Source organism: Pelodiscus sinensis, chromosome 2 (genome assembly GCF_049634645.1).
Source record: "Pelodiscus sinensis isolate JC-2024 chromosome 2, ASM4963464v1, whole genome shotgun sequence".
Lineage (NCBI taxonomy): Eukaryota > Metazoa > Chordata > Testudines > Trionychidae > Pelodiscus > Pelodiscus sinensis.
In genome coordinates this window covers 245,613,050-245,636,682 of record NC_134712.1, presented here as the reverse complement: position 1 = coordinate 245,636,682, position 23,633 = coordinate 245,613,050, and the positions used below count along the sequence as shown (strand labels likewise).

Here is a 23,633-nt window from a genome sequence, read left to right as displayed (position 1 = left end):
AATTGTGCTATAAATTATCCCTAGCTAGCAGGTACAGAATGATTTCTGAACCTTTCAGACAAGTACAGATGTGACCTGTCCTGAACTGCAACAGCACATGAAAACTTATCTAAACAGCAGTGTGGTCTACAATTGTGGCAACAAGTTTGGTTTATTAAAACATCATTTGACATTTCATAATTGTTAAGAGTGTATCTAAGCAACAGCCTGCCAACTGAAGTGAAGAATTTTTTTAATGGTACTTCTGCATGGTCTCTCTGGACCAAGTGGTGGCCTCTTTCAAACCTGACACAATTACACATGGGTTCCTGCAAATGGAAGGAAAAAAGAAAATAGCTGGATAATTTATTCTGCTCATGAACAGTAAGCCATCAATACACATTACACCTCTAAAATCCGGGTTTCTTTGGTCTGGCAACATCCGTGGCCTGGCATGACAACAGATGTTCCAGGACCAGAGAGTGCTGGTGGAGGTCCAGGAGCCAGTGTGCAGCTCAGTGGGGCTGCGGGGGGGAGAGGAGCTGGCACGCGGCTCATCTTTGGCTGCGGGAGAGCGCCAGGAGCAGGCGCACAGCTCAACTGGGCTGCCGGGAAAGCCAGGAAGCGGGAAAAGGAGTGTCAGGGGCCAGCAAGAATGGGGCCCTGAAATGACCTCCCCTGATCTGGAAAAATCCTTCACCCAGGACCAATGAGGTCCAGAGGGTGCCAGACCAGGGAGGTCCAACCTGTACTCCAATGTTTCAATATGTGACTATTACTCTGAAAGGTGATTAAAAGTCCATTTAATTTTTCCCAATGATGTGCCAATAAATAAAACAAATCTAAATATTTAGCCATACTCTGTAGGAAGGGAAGGTATTTTTGACATTTCCAAGGACTTTTCAAGGATAGCCACAGTAGAGATAATTGCAGTTAGCCTGGAGACATTATGGATTCATTGTTTATTAGCCTCCAATTATTTCCCAATCCAATATGCTCATTATTATAAGTAATGAGGTTCCTCATACATGCACGTTACTTGCTAGACTTGCAAACTCAACCTGGACTCAGGAGTTGAGCAGGATTCTTTTTGGTGCATGCACTTCCAACAAGAGAAGGTTCTGCAGGCCAATTGTCTTGCAACTGACATTTAGCCTGAAATTACTGCTGCAGTGCAAGTCATAGTGCCATTCAGCTCTGTTTCCCAGCACTGGATGTGCAGCGAGACTAAACATTCAGCACTGAAGCCAGCAGACATGGCTCTGAATATATGCACAGAGCAGGTCTGTTGAAATGGACAGTGCCATTTACATATGCACAGGAAGTAGAACTGCACTCTGAATTCAAGCCAGCTTCCTTTGAAGTCCAAGGAGGTCTTTCCATTGACTTTAATGGGACCTGCCTCATGCCTTTTTGAAGCTGTGTTTAATAAAAGGCTGATGGGGAGGACCAAATGGAAGATCTGAATCAGACAACCATGTGAGACCCGCATTATATTCCCAGGTCTGTAGCAGACCTACTGTGTGACCTTGGGCAAGTCGCTTTAACTATGTGTCACTATTTCCTTGCACATCTTGTCTAGTTCGACAGTAAGCCCTCTGAAGAAGAGACTAGTCTCTTGCCACATGTATGTAAAGGGGTCTCGATCTGATTTGCATCTCGACACGCTACTGTAATACAAACAAATAGTAATATTTGAAGCCCAGGGGAATCAGATAACGGACTGGATGTCTGTTCCATAAGGCGATTCCATACAAAAAGCGAAGGTCTTGAACAGTTAGTCGTGGAGCTGACAGAAATGAAACGACTGCTTTTGCCTAACCTCAGCAGGGAATCTTCTGCACACAGCAAAACTGTCACTGATTAGCAGATGCACTATTTCCACATGACACTTCTTGCTTACAGACCAGAGGCTGCCTCATTCTTCAAGCACTGTTTCGATGAAGAAACGTTGAGAAAGTCAGGCAATGCCAGGAAAGCAAACTCTTGCAGCTATGGCTTTGATTCCTTCTGAACTCAAGTGCTTAGGTTTTTATTCTTACAGTATAAATGGCAGCATCTTCCATTCTGGGTGGTGTAGTACAAGGGAAAGGGCAGATATATTAGCCTTTCAAAACTTGCTTAGGCAACAAGTGAAAATGAACAGCTTTGACAACAAACGAGACCCCCTTTGGAAAGAGACGCTGCATAGGGTAGTGCATTTAATACTTTAAGGTAGGCCCACTGTCAACTAAGGAACTATTTTCTCTCTCCCCTCATTTGCCATTTTTATTAGATTTCCAGTCATTATGCAATAAAATCTGCTCACTGTTAAAAGCATTTTGAACCTTAACTCTTTGATGTCAGAGGAAATGACAGTGTATTGGAAAATCCAGATAAGCATCTTAATCAGAAGAACATATATTGATTTTATGAAGGCAAAACCATTCTCTGGCCCATACACCCCAGCTGAGCTATGACAGCAAAGAGGGGATCTTGACACTTACCATCGGCTGCTGTGCACCTGGAGATTAACTCCCACAGTACTAGTCCCATCGCATACATGTCTATTCTGAGGAAGGCATCTCGCTGGAAGTTGATTGCCCCCTCTAAAACCTCAGGAGCCATGTACCTCCTTGTTCCCACCTACATACACACACAAAGAAAACCCCCCGCAAGTTAAGTTACAAAAGATTGATACTACATATCTAGTAATCTCAGCTGTTCCATCGATCTCAAAGCTACTTCTCTGCTAAGATGGCTGCAAACTGGCTCCAAATGAAATAGGTCCACCCTTTCTGGCATTTCTCCTCATTAAAACCATTTCAAGATACATGAAACTATTGCACAAAGGCTCCAGGTGTGTAAATATGTACATGTTGACCATTCAGGGGACACTAAGGGTTTGCATTAAATGCCATGAGGTAAGAGAACTATAAAATTCTGTCATTCGTCTACCCCATTACCTCTAGCTATTGCAGCATACACTGTATGTAAAACCATGTTAATCTTTCGAGACAATCCAAACACCCTAAGTTCAAGAGTTTCTCAGTTTTTGGATCATAGTTGATAGCTTAAATACCCCCCTTTATACATTTAAAGAGGAAGATTGAGCTGAAAGTTTTAGTGAATCAAGGTTTGACAGCCATAGATAGAAGTCTCATTTATTCAGAGAACAGGTATAATGTAGACACTGGAAGTTTCACCCTACTGTCCTGCCAATGTGCCTCAGCCATATTCTAGAGACCACCTCTAATCAGCCATATTCTAGAGACCACCTTTAATCTCCATTATACATCACTGTTAAAAATCTCCTTACTTTTACTCCAAAGAGATCTTTATAGAGGTGCTACAAATACGTGCGGTGAAATATCAAGTCATGATGATGAGTAAGAAAGAAAGGGGACTGGAGAGGATGATGGAATCATCTGTTCAATGCTGAACTTCATTAAAAAGAAAATTAGTTGCCCCTTTAGAGAATCTTCCACCATAAAACTTTCCATCTTGCAAGGGTCTTACCTTAGGGACAAAGACTAAGCACAAAAAAGATGTAGCAGTCAGAAAGGTCTAGAGAGGTGGCAAAAATTATCAGAACTGCAGCTGGATTTACAGAGGTATTAACAGTAACAACCCATTGCTCATTCTTAGGCTTTGTTTTCACTTCCAAGTTTAAAGTGTTGCTGAGGCAGCACTTTCATATGACAGTGTGGTCACAGCACCAGCGCTCTGGATAAACCACCTCAACGAGGGGAGTAGCTCAGAGCGCTGGGAGCCTGTTTACACTGGCACTTTACAGTGCTGTAACTTTCTCACTCAGTTTTTTTTCCCCTGAGCAAGGAAGTTACAACACACTAATTTGACAAGCCCACCCATAGTCGGTCAGTGGAAAAGAAGTAGACAGGAATTGAACAGTGTACTCAAAAATATACAGGCCTGTAAAGGAAAAATACTGGCTCTCCCTTTAAGCCCAGTGCATCACTCCTAAATTGAAAGATAATACATTCAGAATCATTTAAAAAATGAAGGGGTTTTGTTTGGTTTTAGACCCTGTGTATTCAGCTTGGGAGATTTATTGCTGCAGAAGGTCTCTAAGCAACTACAATAACTGGACTTAAAAAAAATATATAAACTGAATAACTTTATGACCCGATATTTGATGCTAAGACCAGTGATCAAATCTCATGTTGGAATGGATAAAGTGAATGTTGAGAGGGGTCAGGATGGTCTCCACCTCCATGCTATGCAGCCATGCACAAATTACTACATGCACTATTGGAAAGGGTGAGGGGTCGCCTTCCTCTGCAGTACTGGAGCCAAGTTACTTTAAAATGGCAAGTAGAAAGTGTCTAGCGGAAATGTAAAGATCAAATGCCATTATTTATGGAAGTGTTTCTGCTCACTTTGTTCCCTGATTCTGTATTTGGGATATAAGTAGTTTGCAAAAGTAGAAGGACATGTGTGTGCATGGGCGTGATAAAATATGTAAAAGGTAAATCTGGATCATGTCATAATCTACACTTTGGACACCACCATTCAAGCTAACTGAACATCAGCAATTAAAAAGACATTTTGTATCTGTTCCAATTCAGATTAACCAAGCTGAGCAAAGCAATGCCCTTCTGCGATCTCCTGTGTCACTGTCGACCATATCCTGCATCTGTGGAAATACTGATGGTGTCCAGCAGACACTGCTAGTCCCACATTTATTTTTACAAAGGAATTGTTACCTGTCCATGGGTGTCTCCTGGAGGCTTTCCAGGCTCAAACCGTACAGCCAGTCCAAAGTCAGCGAGAACTGCTGTCAAGTCATTCTTCAACAACACATTTTTACTCTTGAAGTCCCTGCAGATGGACCAGAAAGCAAGTTAGAGAAGAATTTAGTATGGCACAAATCCCATCACATTTAAACAAACAGGTCAAAACTTGACTGGTTTAATTGCCATGCTCAGGTTGAGCTCTGTGACCCAGTGTGAACACAGTAAACTGAAGATGCATTTGTCTTACATCTCTGAGATCAGACCTGCATCTACGAAAGCATTAATCAAACTAGAGCCCACACTGCTCCTGACCATATTTAACAGAATTCCTTCCCTTCCACCACATACTCCTTTGGGTATGTCTACACAGCAGCATTATTCTAAAATAACATAGTGCACATCTATACCATAAGCCTTTATTTTGGACTAACGTCGAGCTGGAGGACTTCTTACTCCGACTCACAGTAACCCTTATTTCACCAGGAGTAAGCGAAGTCGAAGGAAGAGTGTTCTTCCTTCAACTGCCTGCTGCGTAGACAGTGCCAAAAGCCAAATTAAGTTATTTCGACTTCAGCTACACAACTGATGTAGCTGAAGTTGCGTAGCTTACTTCAACTTTTGCGCTACTGTGTGGACGTACTTTTAGTGTGCATTTTTACAGAATTCTCCAGTTCAAAAAGACACAAAGAACCTACAGTAGAGTCAGACACACACGCACACTGTTTTAAGGAGTGGCATTAGGGCACTGCCTGCAAACACACCCCTCATGATTATACATGCTACACAGAGCAGTGTGGGGGCAGATTCCAAGCTGTGCACTGAAGCAGGTTCCAGCCTTTGTACTGAAATTGGGCCACTGCTTACATTCCATGGATGATCTGTACATGTGTGCCTTTGGCAGCTCACTATTTCACGGTCAGCTTCTCTTCCCTCAGCCTGGAGGGAGGATTGTAGTGATGCTGCCACAGAGAAGGTAGGGATCCTGTGCTACCCAGTCAGTGCAGGAGATATAGCGGTTATATTGGTTCCAATATAAAGTCTAAGGGTATGTCTACACTACAAAGTTAATTTGAAATAACAGACGTTATTTCGAATGAACTTTAATAGCATCTACACAGGCAAACTGCTATTTTGAAATAAATTCGAAATAGTGGAGCCCTTATTTCAAATTTGGTAAACCTCATTCAACGAGGAGTAACACCAAATTCTAAATAGCTATTTTGAATTAAGTGCTGTGTAGACACTTAATTCGAAATAGGGGGCCTCCAGCCCTTCCCAGGGAGCCCTTGTGGCCACTCTGGGCACAACCAGGAAACCTTCTCTCCTCTCCCTCAGCCCCGGAGCCATTATAAGGGTAGACCCTGGCCACAGTGCCTGTGCCAGCTCCAAGCCTGCCAGCCCAGAGCCAGCAGTGGCCACTGGCAGCCAGCCCTCTACCACTCCCCAGGAGCAGTCTGCCAGCTCGCAGGAGCCTGACAGGGGCTGGAAAAGGCAGGCACCTTCCTGGTCCAGGGTGGAGATCATGGACCTTATTCAAGTTTAGGGGGGACGCCCCCAACTTCCATGATCTCCGCACTAGATGGAGGAACGCGGCCATCTATGGCAGGATAGCTGCCAGCCTGGCCACCAAAGGCCACATGTGAACCCAGGAGCAGGTTTGCATGAAAGTCAGGTTCGTCCAGTAAGACCCCCAACCCCGAGCATCCCCTCCCCCCTTCCAGCTCCCTCCTCCCAGGTTTCCCACACCCTTCTCCCACCCTCTCTCTTCCCTTCTCCCACCTCCTTTTCCCAGTCTCCCCAGAGGTCCATCCCCCCTCTCCCAGTTTTGTTCAATAAACCCAGATTCTATTTTTGAACATACATGTCTTTTATTTGACATCAGGAAGGGGGGTTAGGGAGGGGTAAGTGGAAGGACATGAGGGAGGAATGGGGCACAAGTCCCTGGTGGGGAGGACCAGGGAGGCTCTGAGGGCTCCTCAGAGTGGACGCTCTCCCTCAGGGCCTACTAGATCTTGACAGCCCTCCGGTGGACCCCCCAGATGACAGCCTGCAGCAACCCTACGAGATGTACCGGCGTGCTCAGGGGCAGCTCTAGCTCCATGTGGCCTAGGGCTGTGGTGTCCCAAGTTCAGGCATTCAGGGCACTCCAGAACAGGACTGCTTTGCTGTCCCTCGTCGAGGTAGACAAGCAAGCAGGGAACCCTGAGAACTGTCTGTCCAGGGTGGGGGTAGGGTCCCTTTAAGCAAGGAACTCAGTTAGTGTGTGGGGCTGCTGCCTGAGGCTAAGTCATAAAACAATATTTACACACACACACACACACACACACACACACACACACACACACACACACACACACACACACACACACACACACACACACACACACACACACACACACACAGAAGGTAGATCCCATGTTTAAAGTTTCTACCATTTATGGACTATACAAAAACCAGCATTTCATACTAATGGACAGACCCTTTCTCCACTTGGCAGTCTCTGCAATGTTCCCTCAAAATGGCATTTGCGAAGTGGGGGACAGCACCACCAGGACTACCTACACACTGTTCCCATGTACATATGGTATACAGACTTTGTATCTGGGCTTTAAAAATTAAGTGTGTCTCTGACTCCATTCAAAGTCAGCCGTTTTAAGAAAGTCTAACTGCAATTTTAAATTAGAAGAGAGCTTAATCTTTCTCAAAGTTTCTCTAGTTGTTTGCTATTATAAGCAACCCACCATCACCAACACATATGCTAGATGCTTTTTAACAATTACTGTATTCATTAGGCCCATTAATTTATGAAGCAAGTGTTATAGTTGTGTGTTTATAATACTTTGTCATCCTAATTAAAGTAGTAGCCCTTTACAAAACAAGGTCTCCATGGAAACAAGCTGGTATCAGATGAACTCAGCTCACCCTTTCTACAGTTTTCAATAGTTGTGTGTGACGGGGATCACTTAAACTTAATTTCTGAACCAGTACTATCCTAGAGCTATTGCCTGTCTAGGAGTTGGATCACTAGTCATTGACAAAGTCCAAACTCCCTTTGTAGTGGTTTATTATGGATTAACCAAAATTTCATCCACAAGCCCTTCAAAGCTATGTCCTTACCTCTGTCTTATAGCAGTTGCTGCTTCTCATAGCTCTCCTTGGATCTATATGGTGAACTGGAGCCAAAGGGAGCCACAAGGCTGTGTGTGTGTTTGTGTGCGCATGTGGGTCTGTCCCTAGGGCCACTTTAAAAACTTCACCCAGCATCCCCAGCACAGCCGGATACTTATAGTTCCTCTCCTGCACTTGGGAGAGGCCTGCACAGGAGATCTAGTGGGAAGGAGACGCTCCACCTGGTGGAGTCCTGCGGCGTTTCAAAGAGGTGGCAGCAAAAAAAGAGGCTGAAGCAGGCTCAGGCAGACGCAAAGGCTGTTAGCAAAACTCCTTTTGCAGGCCTGCTGGACCAGAGGAGAAGGAGGGGATCCATTCCCAGAGTGGGAGGGAAGAGAAATCCCTGAGCCCCTTCCCTGCACAGGGCACCTTACAGGAGAAAGGGGAGGCCACAGCAGGGCCAACTCCGCCCCCCCCCCCACTTTCCCTGAATAGGCTGGTTGCAGCAGGGAACAGCCTCTGGCAGACTGGAGACTTAACAGTTAAGGAGGCATGCATGACTGGAGGATGGGGGGGGAGGGGGAGGGAAACATGTTACAGTAGTGGGAGGAAAGATAACACCCTCCCTCCCCCCCGAACTCCTTCTCAGCGTGGGGAGCTGAGAAAAAGGAAGGACGGGGTGGCCACAGCTGGGATTTGTGTGCGCGCTTGTGGTGGGGTTGGTGGCCCCCAACTGATCTCTCTCTGCAGATTAGTGGCCCTCGACCCAAATAATATTCCCCACCCTGTGTTAGATTAACAAACCGGAATGGCCTGTTAGCAGCTTTACACTATCTTATAGTAAGAATGTGAGTAAAAAACCTAACGAGAAAAAAAACTCACTCCCTGGCCTTTCCATGTTTTCATCAGAAAAGGGATGTTGGTGAACATAACCCAGTTATAGACCTCAGACAGCAGGTGGCAATGCCCTGTATGCTCTGCATGGTAATTTTCCTGTATTCTTTCAGTTCCCTCCGTGACCTTGCTAAATGCAGGACACTGCAGCCTTGCACGACATAATTAATGAGGTCAGATACAATTGCTTTCAACTAAAAGTGACCTGTCAAAATATTTTGGGAAGAGAGAAATCACTGGACCAGACAGAGGGACCAACTACATTTCTGGGCGTCATAAGGCCACATCCAGAGACAGGCTGCACTGCTCAACCCCCAAGTCTCAGCCTTCTGAGAAAGGAAATAACTGTTCCTTACCATGGCAACCAACAAATCTGGAAGTTCTAGCTTGGGAGTTTCTGGCGAGGGATTAAAGTGGGCGAAGTGATTTAGCGTTCCTTACAGTAAAGCAATTTTTGGAGACATTTCTGCAAAGTGTAGGATTTGTCATTATAGCATATTGAGGGCAAAATTTAAAGCATGCTTAATTGCTTAAGCAAAGCTGTGCTCTCATGGTTCTCCCTCATTGAGCTACAACTCCATTCGACAGAGGAGTTAATCTATGACACAGTCACTACACCACAGTAATACTCTGCTCCAACATCTTACAAAGGACAAATGAATGATTAGGGGCATACATATATAAATATGCATACACATAATTCCGGGCATACTATGCAGCAATCACCTTCTCCGTGTGCATCTACAAAAAAGGGAAAAACGAAAAAAACAACCAAATTGATCAAGTAAACAAAAATGTCAAGAAAGGCCCCCCCTCCCGACCACAGAAAGAAAAATAATCCTTCCCAGAAAGAGCTTTTGGATTTCAAAGCATGAGACAAGAGGCTCTATATTTATGTGCTTACATAAAAACAGTCCGATTTTCTGAACAACTGAACATCTGTTGACTCCCACTCAGATCTAAGAAACAGGATTTTAAAGCATGGCCAATCACTGGCTCGGCAACATGACCTGAAGGTCAGCAAACTATTCAGACAGACCAGGGAACTGGGAGGAAAATGGGGGTGGGAGGAAAAAGAAATTAAGCTCTACAAGCAGGGACCTGCACTGAAAATCCCTTTGTACTTCGCCTCCTCCCATTTAGATTTGGGGCCAGTCCATTTGAGTGTCTTATCTGGTAGGTAACAGAATGCAGCAAGAGAAGACTATTTCTTCCTCACTGCCATTTACACCTGTGTGTATCCCAGAAGCCACTGGCAACAATGATAAAGATTAACACACGTTTGTTTTATTATCTGCTCCTTTCGATTAAAATGTGATTTTTAATAAGTCAGCACTTTTCTATTGTGCGCTAACAGCTCATACATCCAGGGTAAAATATTTATACCTACCTCTGGAACTTCCACTACATGCATCTGACGAAGTGGGTCTTTGCCTACGAAAGCTTATGATCCAATAAATGTTAGTCTATAAGGTGCCACAGGACTTCTCGTTGTTCTTACAAATAACAATATGCGTGCATTTCAACACCACAACTAGACAGCTATTACCTTCAACTGGATACACACTGCAGAGGTGATAGCTTGCTCTTCTTTCACCCACCTAACCTTAAATTGGGTTGTAGGTGTGGTCTCCAGTATAGACAGTGCTGGGCCTGCACTACAGACCTGATCCAACTTCTGTGGAAGTCAGGAAAAGACTTCTTCTGACATCAACTGGCAGTGGAATGGATCACTGCTTACGAAAGCCACTTGCTTTTATGCAGGGTGTAATACAATAAAATCCATGTCAACATGCTATTTTAAATGGCATGCCAAATCGCAAAGGAGCGGATGGGCAATTAACCTCTTCTTTTCCATCCTTGCATTGTGCAGCAATGAGGTTCTTCAAGATGCACCCCTCTCTGGGTGCACTGCCTCAAGTCCTCATGTGCCTCCCAAGCTCTTGATCAGAGATTTTCAGTTAGCAGCATCTGTTCTGCCCATGCACAGACCCCGTGTGCCTCCTTCTTGGAGACACTAAGTTAGACTGGGGCGCATGGTGAATCACTCATTTGCTTCTCTACCCCAACATCCCCTAGGAAATAGCCTGAAGAGGAGGGGAAGGAAGGCAGGGCAGTGGAGATAGTGACAGATATCAAAGAACCACCGTTATGGCACAAGTTGAGTAACTTCTACTTCTCTGAGTAGTGTCCCTATGGGTGTTCCACTTCAGAGGACTCCTAAACAATATCCACAGAAGGAGAGTGGAACTTTGGAACAGAGTCCAGAATCGAAGATAATACCGCAGAACTAAGTGCCACTTCTGATCTGATTGCATGGATGAGGGAGTAGTGGTTTGCAAATGTATTTACTGACGCTCCTATAGCTACTCTACATCTCTCAGAAAATTATACATTCTTCAGTACTGCTATAAATATTGCCTGTGATCTAATCAAATGTGCTATCACTTATGGGGGGTGGAGTGGGGAATAGAGCAGGTGCAGACTCTTAACAAGTGAGGCAACCAGATGTCCATTCCAATAGTATTTGTGCAGAAAGAGAACCCCCTGGATCTATACACAATAGACATAAAGAGCCAAGGTGACCACTGTAATGTCCTGGTCCTCTTTAAATAGAAGGCCTAAGTTCTTCTAACATCCTAAGATATGGAAAGAGTATTCCTGTTGAAAGCAATGATGTTTGGATGATGGATGGACTGATTTCATTAGGTCAGAACTTTCATTAACAGTTATGGATATGGGTTTTAGGAGACCTTATCCTTAAAGAACACTGTATATGGAGGTTGGGTGAGGGGGAGACTGTTTAAAACCCTGAATTCCCTGACCCTATGGACAGATGTGAAGGCAGTCTTTGTAGATCAATGGAGCAGGAAGAAGTTTGCTATATGGTTTGAATGGAGGTCTCATAAGAAGACTGACAATCAAACCAAGGTCCCAAGGAAATGTAAGTTTTGAAAGTGGGGGTAAAGAGTACCCAACCCCTTAATGAATCTAGCCAAAGCCAAGAGAGCATCTACAGAGAATTCCTCCACCAGAGGACAAAAGTCTGGTATAGAAGCCAAACGTACCTTAATCAAGCTCATGGATAATTCTGATTTCTTCAGATCCAGCAGGTAATCAGGGATGAGTGGAAGCAGAATTGAATCAGAGCAAAGAGTGCAGAGACTATGCCAATAAGAGAATCTCGTCCATTTCCTCAGGTAAACAGTGCTTTTACTTCTGCAGAGCAGGGAGCCTCTAGCCCAAGAGCCATGAAGGAACCATGCCCTGAGATGCAGAACTGTGAAGTTGGGATGAAGCATGCAACCCACATCCTGAGGTAGGGAACAAGGAATGGCTGGAAGCTTGAATGACCACAGGACAGACAGGTGAAAGCAAGTATGGATATAAAGATCATCTCAACCAGCATGGCACTAAAAGAATAGCTCCAGCTATGCGCGATCTAATCTTATTCCTGATTCATACAATTAGAGGTGATGGGACACGTAAAAAGATCCCTCTTCCAAGGCAGAAGGAAGAGGTTTCCCAAGAATTGGTGACCTAGTCCTCTCTCAAGCAGAGAGGAGGGCAGTTCCCATCCTTGAAATATACTGCGAATATCCAACTTCCATTCACAGTCGTGTGAAAAATGAGAGGATCACCTGTGATCTGAGTGCTTGGGAGGCAGACCACTGAAACATGGATCTACTGGGTTATACACACGTTCCACAGCTTCACAACAGCCTGCTTGATGATACTGAACATGCAGAGCATGTTGTCTGACATGGCCCTAATTGTTTTGTCCTTTATGAGGAGCAGGAAATAATGGCAAGTGTTCCTGATAGATGTGAATGCCAATAGACTGACGTGTAGACTAATTTCTTGGGATGTCCATCTGCCCTGAATTGTGACGGTACTGTGATGTGTGATGGGTGTATCGATTTATGAAAACAGGCATCTGTCAGGCCAAAGACCAAAAGCCAAGTCTTTCCTCTGGTAAGGGAATTATAGTTACCATGGTCACCATCCTGAACTTTTGAGGCTTTGAAGTCTTGTTTAAGTCTTGGATCTAAGAATAGCCTCCATCCTCTGGCCTCCTTTGGGCTCAGGAAATAACTGAGTAGAATCCTGCCCCAATGAGGGGAAGAAACTGGTTCTGTTGTTCCTAGCTAGAGATGAAAATCCATCTGTTGTCTCAACACAAGTTGGTAGAAGAGATCCATGAAGAGGGACAGGGAAGGGTGGTGAGGGAGGGAGGGAGGGATGTAAACTGGATGGTATATCCTGATGTAATGACCTCTAAGACCCACTTGTCTGTAGTGATCATCAGGACCACAGAGCGCCAGCTGGTACCTGTATAGGCCTGGGCTAACTGCCTATCCCCCCACACCCTGTAGTTGTGATCAGACTTGCAATTTGCCTGCCATGTGCCACTAGTATAAATGCCAGAGCCATGCTATCTGCCTCCAAACATGAACAGCCGGTACCTGAGCCTAAGGCCCACAGCCCAAGCACCACTGCCCAAAGGGATGGTGTAGACGGAGCTTGATCCTGCCTTGAGGGCGGGGGGCTGGACTCGATGACCTCTCGAGTCCCTTCCAGTCCTATTATTCTATGATTCTATGACCTGTGCCCAACCCCACATCTCACCTGTTCCCTCCCCCCCCCCCACATCTCCCAGACACATATGCCCAGTCCCACACCTCGCCTGTTTCTCTCCTCCCGCCCCCATTGCCCACAGACCTGTGCCTGGTCCCGCATCTTGCCTGCCTGCCCCCTCACATTGCCTAGAGACCTGTATCCGACCCTTCACCTCGCCCTCTCTCCCCCACTTCCCAGAATCTATCTGCGCCCAGTACTTCCCACTACCCCAGATAGCTGATGCCTTTGCCCTGCAACCGGCTAGCTTCAGTGCTGGGCCCCCACTATCCTTAGCCCCACTGCCTCCCCCGCAGGTACTGATCCCAGTAGCTGCCCCACCACTCTCCCGCCTGGGCTCCCATGAAGCGGCGGTGGCTCCGGCCCCTGAAGTGGCTTCCTGCCGCCTGCCTCACACCTCTCGGCTCCTCTGGCCCTGGCTGCCAGAATGGCCACCCACCTCATGGCTCCTCCGGCCCTGGCTGCTGAAGCCACCATCTGTCATGCACTGGAGCAGCCACCTGATGCCCGCCATGCAGCTATGCATAGGAGGTGGGCGGGGTGGACATTTTTTCAGCACACCTGCACAAGTGCGGAGCTTAAAGGGAACCCTCGTCCGAGACTTCCCTTCAGGAAATCTTGGATACCTGCTTCACCTGAAGCAACAAGGTCTTGCCTTGGACACCATTCGAGTCCCACTGGCAGCCATTCCCACATTTCATCTGCTCCTGCAAGGACAATCTGTAGTCTCCCATAATGTCACCTCCTAGTTCCTCAGGGGTGGAATGGCTCTACCCCCAGACCAGAGGCCTTCTCCCACAGTGGGATCTGAACCTGGTCTCGGCACGGTTCATGGGACCCCCCCATTCGTGCCAATGGACGTACTTAGCATGGCCATCAGTTACAGGGACAGCCTTTCAACAGAAAAGGCAGCGTTTGAAGCCTGGCAGGCTAGGAATGCCCCACTAGGGAAACAAATCTCTCAGACTGACTTTGTTTTTTAAGAGCAGAACAAAGCAATCTTCTCACTACTTACACAAACTCACTCACTCCAATGTCACTAACAAATACTAGACTAGGTATCTAAACACTAAAGAAAAACCAGAAAGGCTGAGGCACATTCCAGGCAGGCACTCGGGAGGCACCTCCACATGTTATAAAAATTCGACAGCCTATCTGGGCTACAACAACTGTTTTTCTGCATTAAAAAAAACCCAAAAAACCACAACAGAGAGGCAAGCAGGGTTACGGGGGGGGGGCCCATTAAGCTAGGAAGCTCAGGATTTGGCTTCAGCCCAAGGGTGCAGGGCTTGGGGCCCCAAGGTTCAGCATTGCACAGCACAATTTCACCTGTCTTCCCTGAGCCCCAGCCCTCCTGCTTGGCAGATCCCCTGAAACCTGCCATGGCCACCCATGGGGCCAGAGTCCCATGGTTGAGAACCACTGCTCTAATAATCAGCCTCAGGCCGAAGTAACTATGGCGACTCGCCTATATATCCTGATGGAGTCATGGTGTCCAACATACTAGCCACATGTGGCTATTTGGCTGGTTGAGTGTGGCTAGTTCGCTATAGCAGTGGACACTATAGCGGCTATTGCTTCAGAACTGGTTGGGCACCATGGCTATAAAGTCTTGGATTCCACTGATTTATATACAAATGCTCTTATTTGAAATGTCCACTAGGGGGCACTATTGCATTGCCAAGTAAGGATTGTAATAATTGCAACATTAATCCTCCTTTTGTGCCAGAGGCCAATGGTGTTAAGGAATTAGCTGAAGCTTTTTATGGCAGTAACTCACTCAGACTTAACTGAGAATTCAAGCATGTTATCAGTGCATTGTCCTGTGCTATTCCAAAGTATCACCCAACTTTAAACCTATTTGCTCAGATTTCTGTTACACAGGGAAAGCCAGTGAAATACAGCCCCTACCCTAAAACATGCTCCATAGATGCTAAATTCACAGATGGGGAATGAATTCTTCCCCGTTTCCTCCCCTGCATCATTTGCTAAATCTATTGTGACACTAATTACCATGGTCCACAACTTCAAGACTTTTGTATGGCTTTTCCCCTGCCCCACCCTTAGGAATTTCACATATAAATCACTGCATTTATTATACAGGGGCAAGTGTCAAGGAGGCAGCATTCCCTCCACAAGCAATTGAAATGCAGCTGCAGGCTCTTGCACAAGACTACTGCTCTCAGAATTCCCTTAGTGTTTTGGAGGGGCAGGCGCACACATACAGCCACTGAACATAAAACACTTGTTATAAAAGAGATTTCATTTTTCCTATGTAAAAAATCAGTTTCACTGTATCAGATACAGACTACTGTAACGGAACTTCATGTTTCAGCCCAAGCTAACCTGCAGTGCAGTGGATGAAGGCGTGTGTCCAGGGACTGCCATATATATATATAGCCTTTCACCTGATTTGAATCCTCCCTGAAAACTAGAGCAAGACTATCTATAGTTATTTTAGAACAAGCTATATAGAACCATCACAGCATGCAGCAGATCTACCAAGTGAGTATCCAACTGTTGCCGTAACCTTCATCCTTCTGCACTCCATTCACTATGCCATTCTAATCTGTACCACGTTTAAAATGTACTGTAAGCTCTTTGGGGCAGAGATCTTTTTTGAATCTTTTGTACAGCTCATGGCAAGCTGTGTGCTATAAAATATTGAGTAACAAACAGCAACCATTTTGTTTTTCACTTATTCTTTCCTTCTGAACAAAAGCTCAGCTTAAGAGGATGGAATTAAAGACTAAGCATCATCAAGTTTGCATAGCCAAGTCAACAGACAGAATATACAAATTACCATACAATTTATTCAGATTATAATGCCAGGAGGGACAGTTTTCATCATCTAGTCTAACCGCCTGTAGAGCACAGGATTTCCCTGAATCAATTCCTATTTAAATTAGAGCAGATCTTTTAACACACATCCAATCTTAATTTAAAAATTGCCAGAGAGATAGAGAATCTACCACAGCAGTTGGCAAACTGCTCTATTGGTTAATTACCTTTTCTGTTAGAAATTTCCACCTTATTTCTACTCTAAATTATTCTAAATTCAACTTCCAGATCTTGTTATACTTGTGCCTGCTAGCCTGAAAATCCTCTACCAAATTTCTACTCTCCAAGTATATACTTACAGATTGTGATCCAGGGGTACCCCTACTTTTAAAAGGGATGTTAAAAATCCTGTAATAAGGGAACCATGTAGGCGCTGACAATCTCAGTGGTTACAGAGTTACCCATGCTGCAGGCTCTGCAGAACAAAGCTTATGTTCTGTGTCCCGCAGCAAAGCCTTCCAGGGAGGGGAGCCACCAGCTCTTGCCTGCCGGGCTCCTAGGGAGGCTGCTTCGCTGAGTGGAACCAACACCATTAACTGATAAGCGATAACCCATAGAGACTGCTTATCGGTTAAACACATAGTTGTCCACTCAAACATCCCTACTTAAAACCTTCCCTTATTTAAAATAAGCAAATTGAGCTCTTTGAATCTATTTTTATAAAGCTTATTTTCCCATCCTTCAATCATTTTTGCAGCCCTCTTCTGAACCCTCTCCAATTTACCAACATCCTTCTTGAATTGCAAACACCAGAACTGGACACAGGATTCCAATGTGAAGGTCCTTTGGAGAAGGACTAAATCAATATCCTGCCTGCTCTACCTGGACATTAAACATCACTTGGCATCATCAGTGGATCAGAGGAGGTTTTTTCCCCCCTGTGTTTTTGGCCTAAGTGCCTTTCTTCTCCAGGGCTGATTACTTATCTGGCTATTACTGTATGTGTATCTCTTGCAAAATACTTTAGGATGAAAGGCATGACATAAAAGCAAGCTCTCCTCCCTCCCTCCATTCAACAAAACTGTCATCAGAGGGTCATGTATTTTAGAAAGACAAGGTGGGCAAGCTTTTATTGGACCAGCCGTGAGGGCAGGGGACTGGACTTGATGATCTCTTAAGGTCCTTTCCAGTTCTAGTGTTCTATGATTCTATGACACTATGAACTTCTGCTAGTGCAAGGTCCAACCTTTCAAGTTTCATGGAACTCTTCAGGTCACAAGCTGAAGAAGCACAGTTATGCAAAAACATACAATATTTACCTATGTGCTATAGCAGGTTTGTGTCCTTCCCCCTTACACCAGGGAACATCTTCATGTAGGTAGGAAAGTCCACGGGCCATTGTTTCCGCAACATGGCAGAGTTCATTCCAGCTGATAATATTCCCCTTCAGGTAATCTGTCAGCGAGCCCTGAGAAATAGGATGCCATATAGTCTTAGAAGTTAATCACAGACCTTGGTGAGTGACAGTTGTGCCAAATCATCAGTTTAGAGAACGGTTTTAATGAGTGCTTGAGAAGTTTGAACTTTGATTTGACAGAAAAATCCACTTGCAAAGAACAAAACAAAAAAAGAAAAAGGGAAGAATGTCAGTGAAATACTATCACTTTCCTGGACTTATTGCAATGCATGGATTTAGAGTATTTGAAATAAAAAATTGATTTTTAAAAATTGTTTTACTAAGTCTAGCTACTTCAAAGAAAAACTGGAGCAATTATACAAGAAGGTGAAAGCCATAAATGGAAAAAAAGATCTTACATTCCATCACCTGGCTATGGAAATGATTGGCTCCATGAACCTGAGATTAAATACAGGGATATCATCACAGCTCAAACCTGGATTTGTGCAGGTTTGTTTTATTTTAAATGTTAGTTATATTTGATAACTAAAGCAACCCATTAAAACTTACAGCCATAGCTCTGTTTAAGTAAACACAGAGCCTGTTTGAAAATGAAGAGGAAGGACTGGGACAGTCTGTCAGGTCTGAATGCTCTCTCTCGGATTTACCTACACAGGTGCAAGGTTACTACTGCTTGCAAGTGCAAAGAGATGTTAAAAATTATGTAAAAGGGTAACCGTGTAACTGCTGAAAATCTCAGCGGTTACATGTGCTGTGGGCTCTGCAATGGTCTTTTCCACTTCTCCTCCTGTCCACCACAACAGATTGATTTTCTAAAGCTCACAATTTTTCTGAGAAATCTTTAACCAACTCTTAGTTGAAAGAAAACAGCAAACTGAATAAGCTCACTACTGAGAAGTGGGATACACTCTGAAAATAGCTATATGTGGAACATGACATTCCAAAGGGGTTGTTAAAATGGAACACACTCATTCTAAATCCTGCATAGCTGCCTAACAAGCATCAGTCCCTTTAGCACCCCTCAAATGGAGATGTGGGTATACTGTACCTTGTCATGGAAAGCTGTGATCAGCCATAGTTCCATCTCCAGGTTTGTTCCTCGCTTCTCTGCTGCAATAAACTGCAAAAGGTTTTCATGCTTCATGCCAGGGGTGCTGAAGATTTCTCTCTCGCTCTGCCAGGATTGTTTATCCTAAAGAAGAAGGAAAAATGATCGAAGACCACTTCTAAATTAAACCCTCCATTTCAAGCAAATAGCTGCCATGACAGTGCATTGCTGATGCTCCTCTGAAAGTCACTCTCAGCCATCATGAAAAAGAAGTACAAATGCCTTAAAAATTAGGCAGTTTCCCAAAGGTCTAGAAGCCAGAGGGGCAGAAGACATTTTTGCATTCAAACCACCCTCAGATATTTCTGTAGCCTTAAAAAAAAAATCTGACAACTCAAAAAAAAAAAAAAAAAAAGCAGCTACAATTTCTGTAAAAGCAAATAAAAGAACGAATACTACCTAGATTTCTATTTTAGCTGTAACTGTTAAGATCATCATAAACCAGAAGGGATTGTGTCAATGCCCAACTAGTTTATCCACTGCTGGTCTGAAGAGAGGATATGGAAATCTCCTTCTATAAAGTCACAATGAAAAGCACAAGGAAGAGGAGGATTAAACAAGAAGGCCTTTGGTGAGGAACACTCGGACTTTTTTTCAATTATTTTTCTTCAAGTGGACATGTTTGATTGTTTGGTCTTTCTGTTTGCAATTCTTACAGAGCTTTGGATGTTCAAAGTGAAAGATACAATGTAATCAGCACAGTAATGTTCCTGTGCAATTAGTCTTCACTCCATTAGGACTGTGGCTTTGTGAGCTGCAAATTACTTGTTAGGTCAGGGCTGGATTCAGAGTGTGCCTAGGCAACAGTCATGCAAGATGTAGGATTAATAACTCTTTGGGTATTGAACTACGTGCTGCCTCACTTGAATTTGTACAACTCAGAATACTTGTGTTGCATAAATTGCAAGGTTTCGTCCCCTTGGAGGCTAGTCTGATTTACCCCAAGAAGAGAGTCACACTTTCAGGCTGGGTCCAACTCAAGTTTATTGGTTGCAACCACGGTACGGCTAAGGAACTCAATGTTCAAATCAGAGCCGACCCCCAACATCTCATATGCAGGGGTTTTTATAGGGTTAACATCCTTCCTGGTTTAGGTGCCTTAACATGATAGGTTACTACATTTTTGACGTTTAGCATTCCTATAGGTCAGGTTAATTTTCCAAACGAGGTTAAATACAGTGCCTACTTGCTGACTTTGCGGTTACAGCTGTATTACATTCATTCACTCTTGCTGAACAATGGGCAAGCCATACTTCCCTTTTCCCTTTCCTGCTTGAGCCGGTCACAAGTTTAAAGGATGTAGAATCTATCCATATCTCTACTTAACAGAAGACTGGTTTCACCTCCCCTCGTCTCCTTATTATAAGTTATTACCTGTGACAGGCCTTGACCTTTGTCATGTCTTACTCCTATACAAATAGCAAATATATCTAAGCATTAGCAATGTATGTATATTGTACGTGCCCCTCATAGGGGAATCAATGGCTCCGGGGGATTTGACTTCCCTTTTACACATCACTTGGACCAAAGTTAAAATACCTGGTGGATTTCAAAATGGGATCATCTGTCCAGTTTCAAACAGCAACCGCCTCAAGTGGCATTTGCTACTGAAAGGCATTGGAGACCCTTGAATTTCTCTCACCTGTATGGGAAAGATTTTCACTGCTACATAGTCATTCATCAGCTGAGCCTTCCAGACACAGCCAAAGCGCCCCCTAGCTTTGATCTCCAGTAACTGCAAAGGCTTAAGGCCAACCAGCGGAGAAGGGGGTGGTGGCCCAGGGTCCTAGAAAACAAAAACAAGAATAAAGATATGGGTTACAAACTTAAGTCAAATAACCAAGCAAGAGGGACAATTTAATCTGATAGAAATTTTATTGTTCAAAAGCAAGTTATGACTTAGTAGGAGAGCAGTGTGAAATTCCCATTTTGTTTTACAAAACTTTTGCATAAAACATTGCCATTTGGTAGTATTTTCCACCTTCATATGTGGTTTATATGAAATGTTAAACTACTTGTTTAATCAAATCATGGCAAAAGCTTTAATTTTATTGTCTTTAATGCAAAGGCTGCATTCATTTGGAAAACAAACATTTGTCCCTTAAATGATATCTCCTGCAAAAAAAATGCAACCTTCAGTTTTGTAAAAAAAAATTAAAAAGCGCAAAGTAAAGTACACTTAGAATTAATTTCAAATAGTTTTCCACTTCATTATGAATATTTCACACCATTCTAATGAACTGCAAGTAAGCAGGTTTGCAGTCTATAAGTCTCAACAGGCTTCTATAAAAATAATATCTGTATAAACTTAGTGTTTTCATGAAAGATGCTATTTAGAATATAATTAGCTTCAGGTAGAAGAGTAGTAGTCTTCTTCCAACCCAATCTATCTTCCATGTTGGAAAAGCTCATATGACATAGGCTCGGACTAGCCACGCAGGAATAAAAAAAAAAAAAAAGGAGTTAGGCAAACTAAAATTAGGCCATAAGATTTCTTTTTAACTTTACTCTATATAAAAACATTAGGTTCTTACAGCATGTGCTAAGACAGATATGATGAATTCTAGCATGGCACTGCAACATTTGTTTAAAAATTTAACAAAGCAAAGTTCTGCCATCTTCCATTAATATGCCATCATAAGACAAATCCTCAAAACTCAACAGCTTCTGTTCTTTCATAACCACCTGGTAAACTTAGTGGAACAAAGTTTACAAAAGAGAAAAACGTCAATTGTTGCCCTTTAGTTTTCACGGTATCAGGCTTCTGACTTACCTCATTAATGTCCACATGCCCGTAGGGGGGCTTTCGGTGACGGTACATCCAGAAGGCCAAGAGAATGGCCATTGACAGAACAGCAATTGGAAGCAGAGAGTAAACCAGAATGTTGAGTAGTGAGGGTGTCGGTGGTGGTGGCTCATATATTACTGTAAGAGGGAGGGGAATAGTAAGTGAACTAGGATTCTCTGTATTCGTAATGGGATTTGTGGCTGTAGTTCCAGACATGCACAAGCATTTGCCCTCCCCCAGCTCCTTAGCGGACAACATTTGCTGAATGACTCTTGTAATGATCAATTTACTAGTTAAGATCTAGCCCCGCATGCGCTAAAATACCACACCAGAATTTCCCCAAACAAGTTCCATAGATCCAAGTAAAGCAGGAAATTGCTTAGTAGAGTTTAAGTCTATGTACTTGCCAGCTCTTAACATAGGCACGGAAGGCAAACACCCTTCCCCACCACTGCCTTTAGCTACCAAAGAGAAAGGTTCTCCAGGGGTGGCAATAAGATGTCAGTTTAAAATAAAATATTGCAGAAGCCGTCAGCAAATATATTGTCTCCACCTCAGTGAAACTGATGAAAAAAGAATGGAAAGTCTACAAGGAGCCATATTGTTTCATTGGAGACATGGACGAGGAAAGGACAAAATGCCAGTATTTGCCAAATTAAGCAAAAAGCTAGTAAGGAAAGGCTTATTTTGTTAGTATGAGATTATGAAGGTAATAATAAAAACAGTAGGTAATAAAAATATGCAATCAATAACTTTTTCTTAAAATCCTGGAAAATTTAATAAGGTTCTAATCTCTCTATGTATAAAAAAAAAGTTTTTCCTGCAGGACAACAGAGTGTCACGTCACTCTGCGTCCCGCAGGCTCCGCCCTCCCTGCCCCAGACACTGTTCGGGGACGGCAAAGCTGCCTGGCAGCCTGACCTGGGCAGATTCCGTTTCCCAAAAGGCCGCAGCCAGAGCTGAGCGGACAGGACACTTGGGAGGCAGAATCTGCCTAGGTCGGGCTGCCAGGCAGCTTTGCCGGTCCCTGAACAGTGTCCAGGGCAGGGAGTGATTCCATCCAGGGCCCGGGCACCACTCGGGAATAGCCTGCCATAAGGAACGGGGCTGTGGCAGCATCGCCGCCATTGCTCACGAGGGAGACCCCAAGTAGAGACTCTGGGGCGGTGGGACCTGAGGACGTTGGGGACCTTCTTGTCAGCCTGAGGCGCCAGGAGAAGTGGTGTGGGGTCTGGTGGCTAAGGGGAGCATTGGCTGTGCATCAAGCCAGCACCGGTGGCCCCCTGCTTGGGGGAAGCAACCACTGCACCATTTCTCATTCTGGCAGCGGTGCTCGACCGTGCGCGTAGGGTGGGCTGAGCTTTGGCTCACTGCCTGGGAATGGGGGCTGCAAGGCCGTGCTCCTCCCAGGCAGGGGTTCTCAGGCCCCCGGCCCAGGGGGTTGCTTCAGCGGGTGCAAAGCCTGAGGCACGGCCCACTCATGCTATGAACGGAGGCAGGCTCAGTGTCCCCGACTGCCTGCCGCTCCCCGAGCGGCCACATCAGCATCGAGCTGCCCTGTTGGAAACTGCTGCTGCAGTCCAGCAACCCCAAGACAAAGGGGAGTCCCAGCAGCATTTGGAGCGGCTGCCAACACAGCCGAGTGGGGGAAAGCTAGTGGGGGAGCGCTGCCTCTGCATGGTGGCGCCCAGAGACCCCCTCTCACTGCATAGCTCCCCGTCCCTCTTTCTACCCCTCATGTGCGTCCTCAGCCCATCTCCTGCCCCCTTACAGACTCCCTTCCCCCCTTCTCAACCTGGCATCCCAAAGGAACCCCTGCTCTCTGACCCTCCCTCCAGCCTCTTTCTCTGCCTCCTTTCCATTTCCACTGCCCACAGACATCCCCTTTCCCACTTCACAGCACTCCCGCATGCCACCTTTGCTGCCCCCTCTCTCCAGACAGCTGCACAGATCCTGCCATCACAGCACCCCCCCCCCCCGAAATTCCTGCATATGGGCCTGGTGCCGTTTCTTCGCGGGTTAGGTTGCCTGTTCATGGGAGGAGGCAGGGTGTGCATAGGGAGGGAGGAAAGGGGATAAGAGTGTATGTGGGGATGGGTAGTGTGGTATGGGGGGATGGTGAGGGTGATATAGGAATGGAGGCAGGGGGATGGGCAGTGGGGGTGTGGAGCGGGAGGGATTAGG

At 44.9% G+C, this 23,633-nt stretch overlaps 1 protein-coding gene across 2 annotated transcripts in view; it reads right to left on the bottom strand.

Annotated features, from left to right (window-relative positions):
• Positions 1–23,633, bottom strand: part of ACVR2B (activin A receptor type 2B) — a 173,499-nt gene that overhangs the window by 15,660 nt on the left and 134,206 nt on the right. For both annotated transcript variants that reach the window (XR_012902130.1, XM_006120554.4), the window contains exons 4-9: positions 21,435–21,586; positions 20,304–20,447; positions 18,602–18,745; positions 17,456–17,604; positions 4,686–4,800; positions 2,466–2,604 (exon numbers count right to left, since the gene is read on the bottom strand). Coding sequence is in view for 1 of the 2 variants with exons in the window: in XM_006120554.4 (XP_006120616.2) it covers positions 2,466–2,604; positions 4,686–4,800; positions 17,456–17,604; positions 18,602–18,745; positions 20,304–20,447; positions 21,435–21,586 (843 nt within the window). In the remaining variant the exon portion in view is untranslated. The remainder of the gene's footprint in view (positions 1–2,465; positions 2,605–4,685; positions 4,801–17,455; positions 17,605–18,601; positions 18,746–20,303; positions 20,448–21,434; positions 21,587–23,633) is intronic.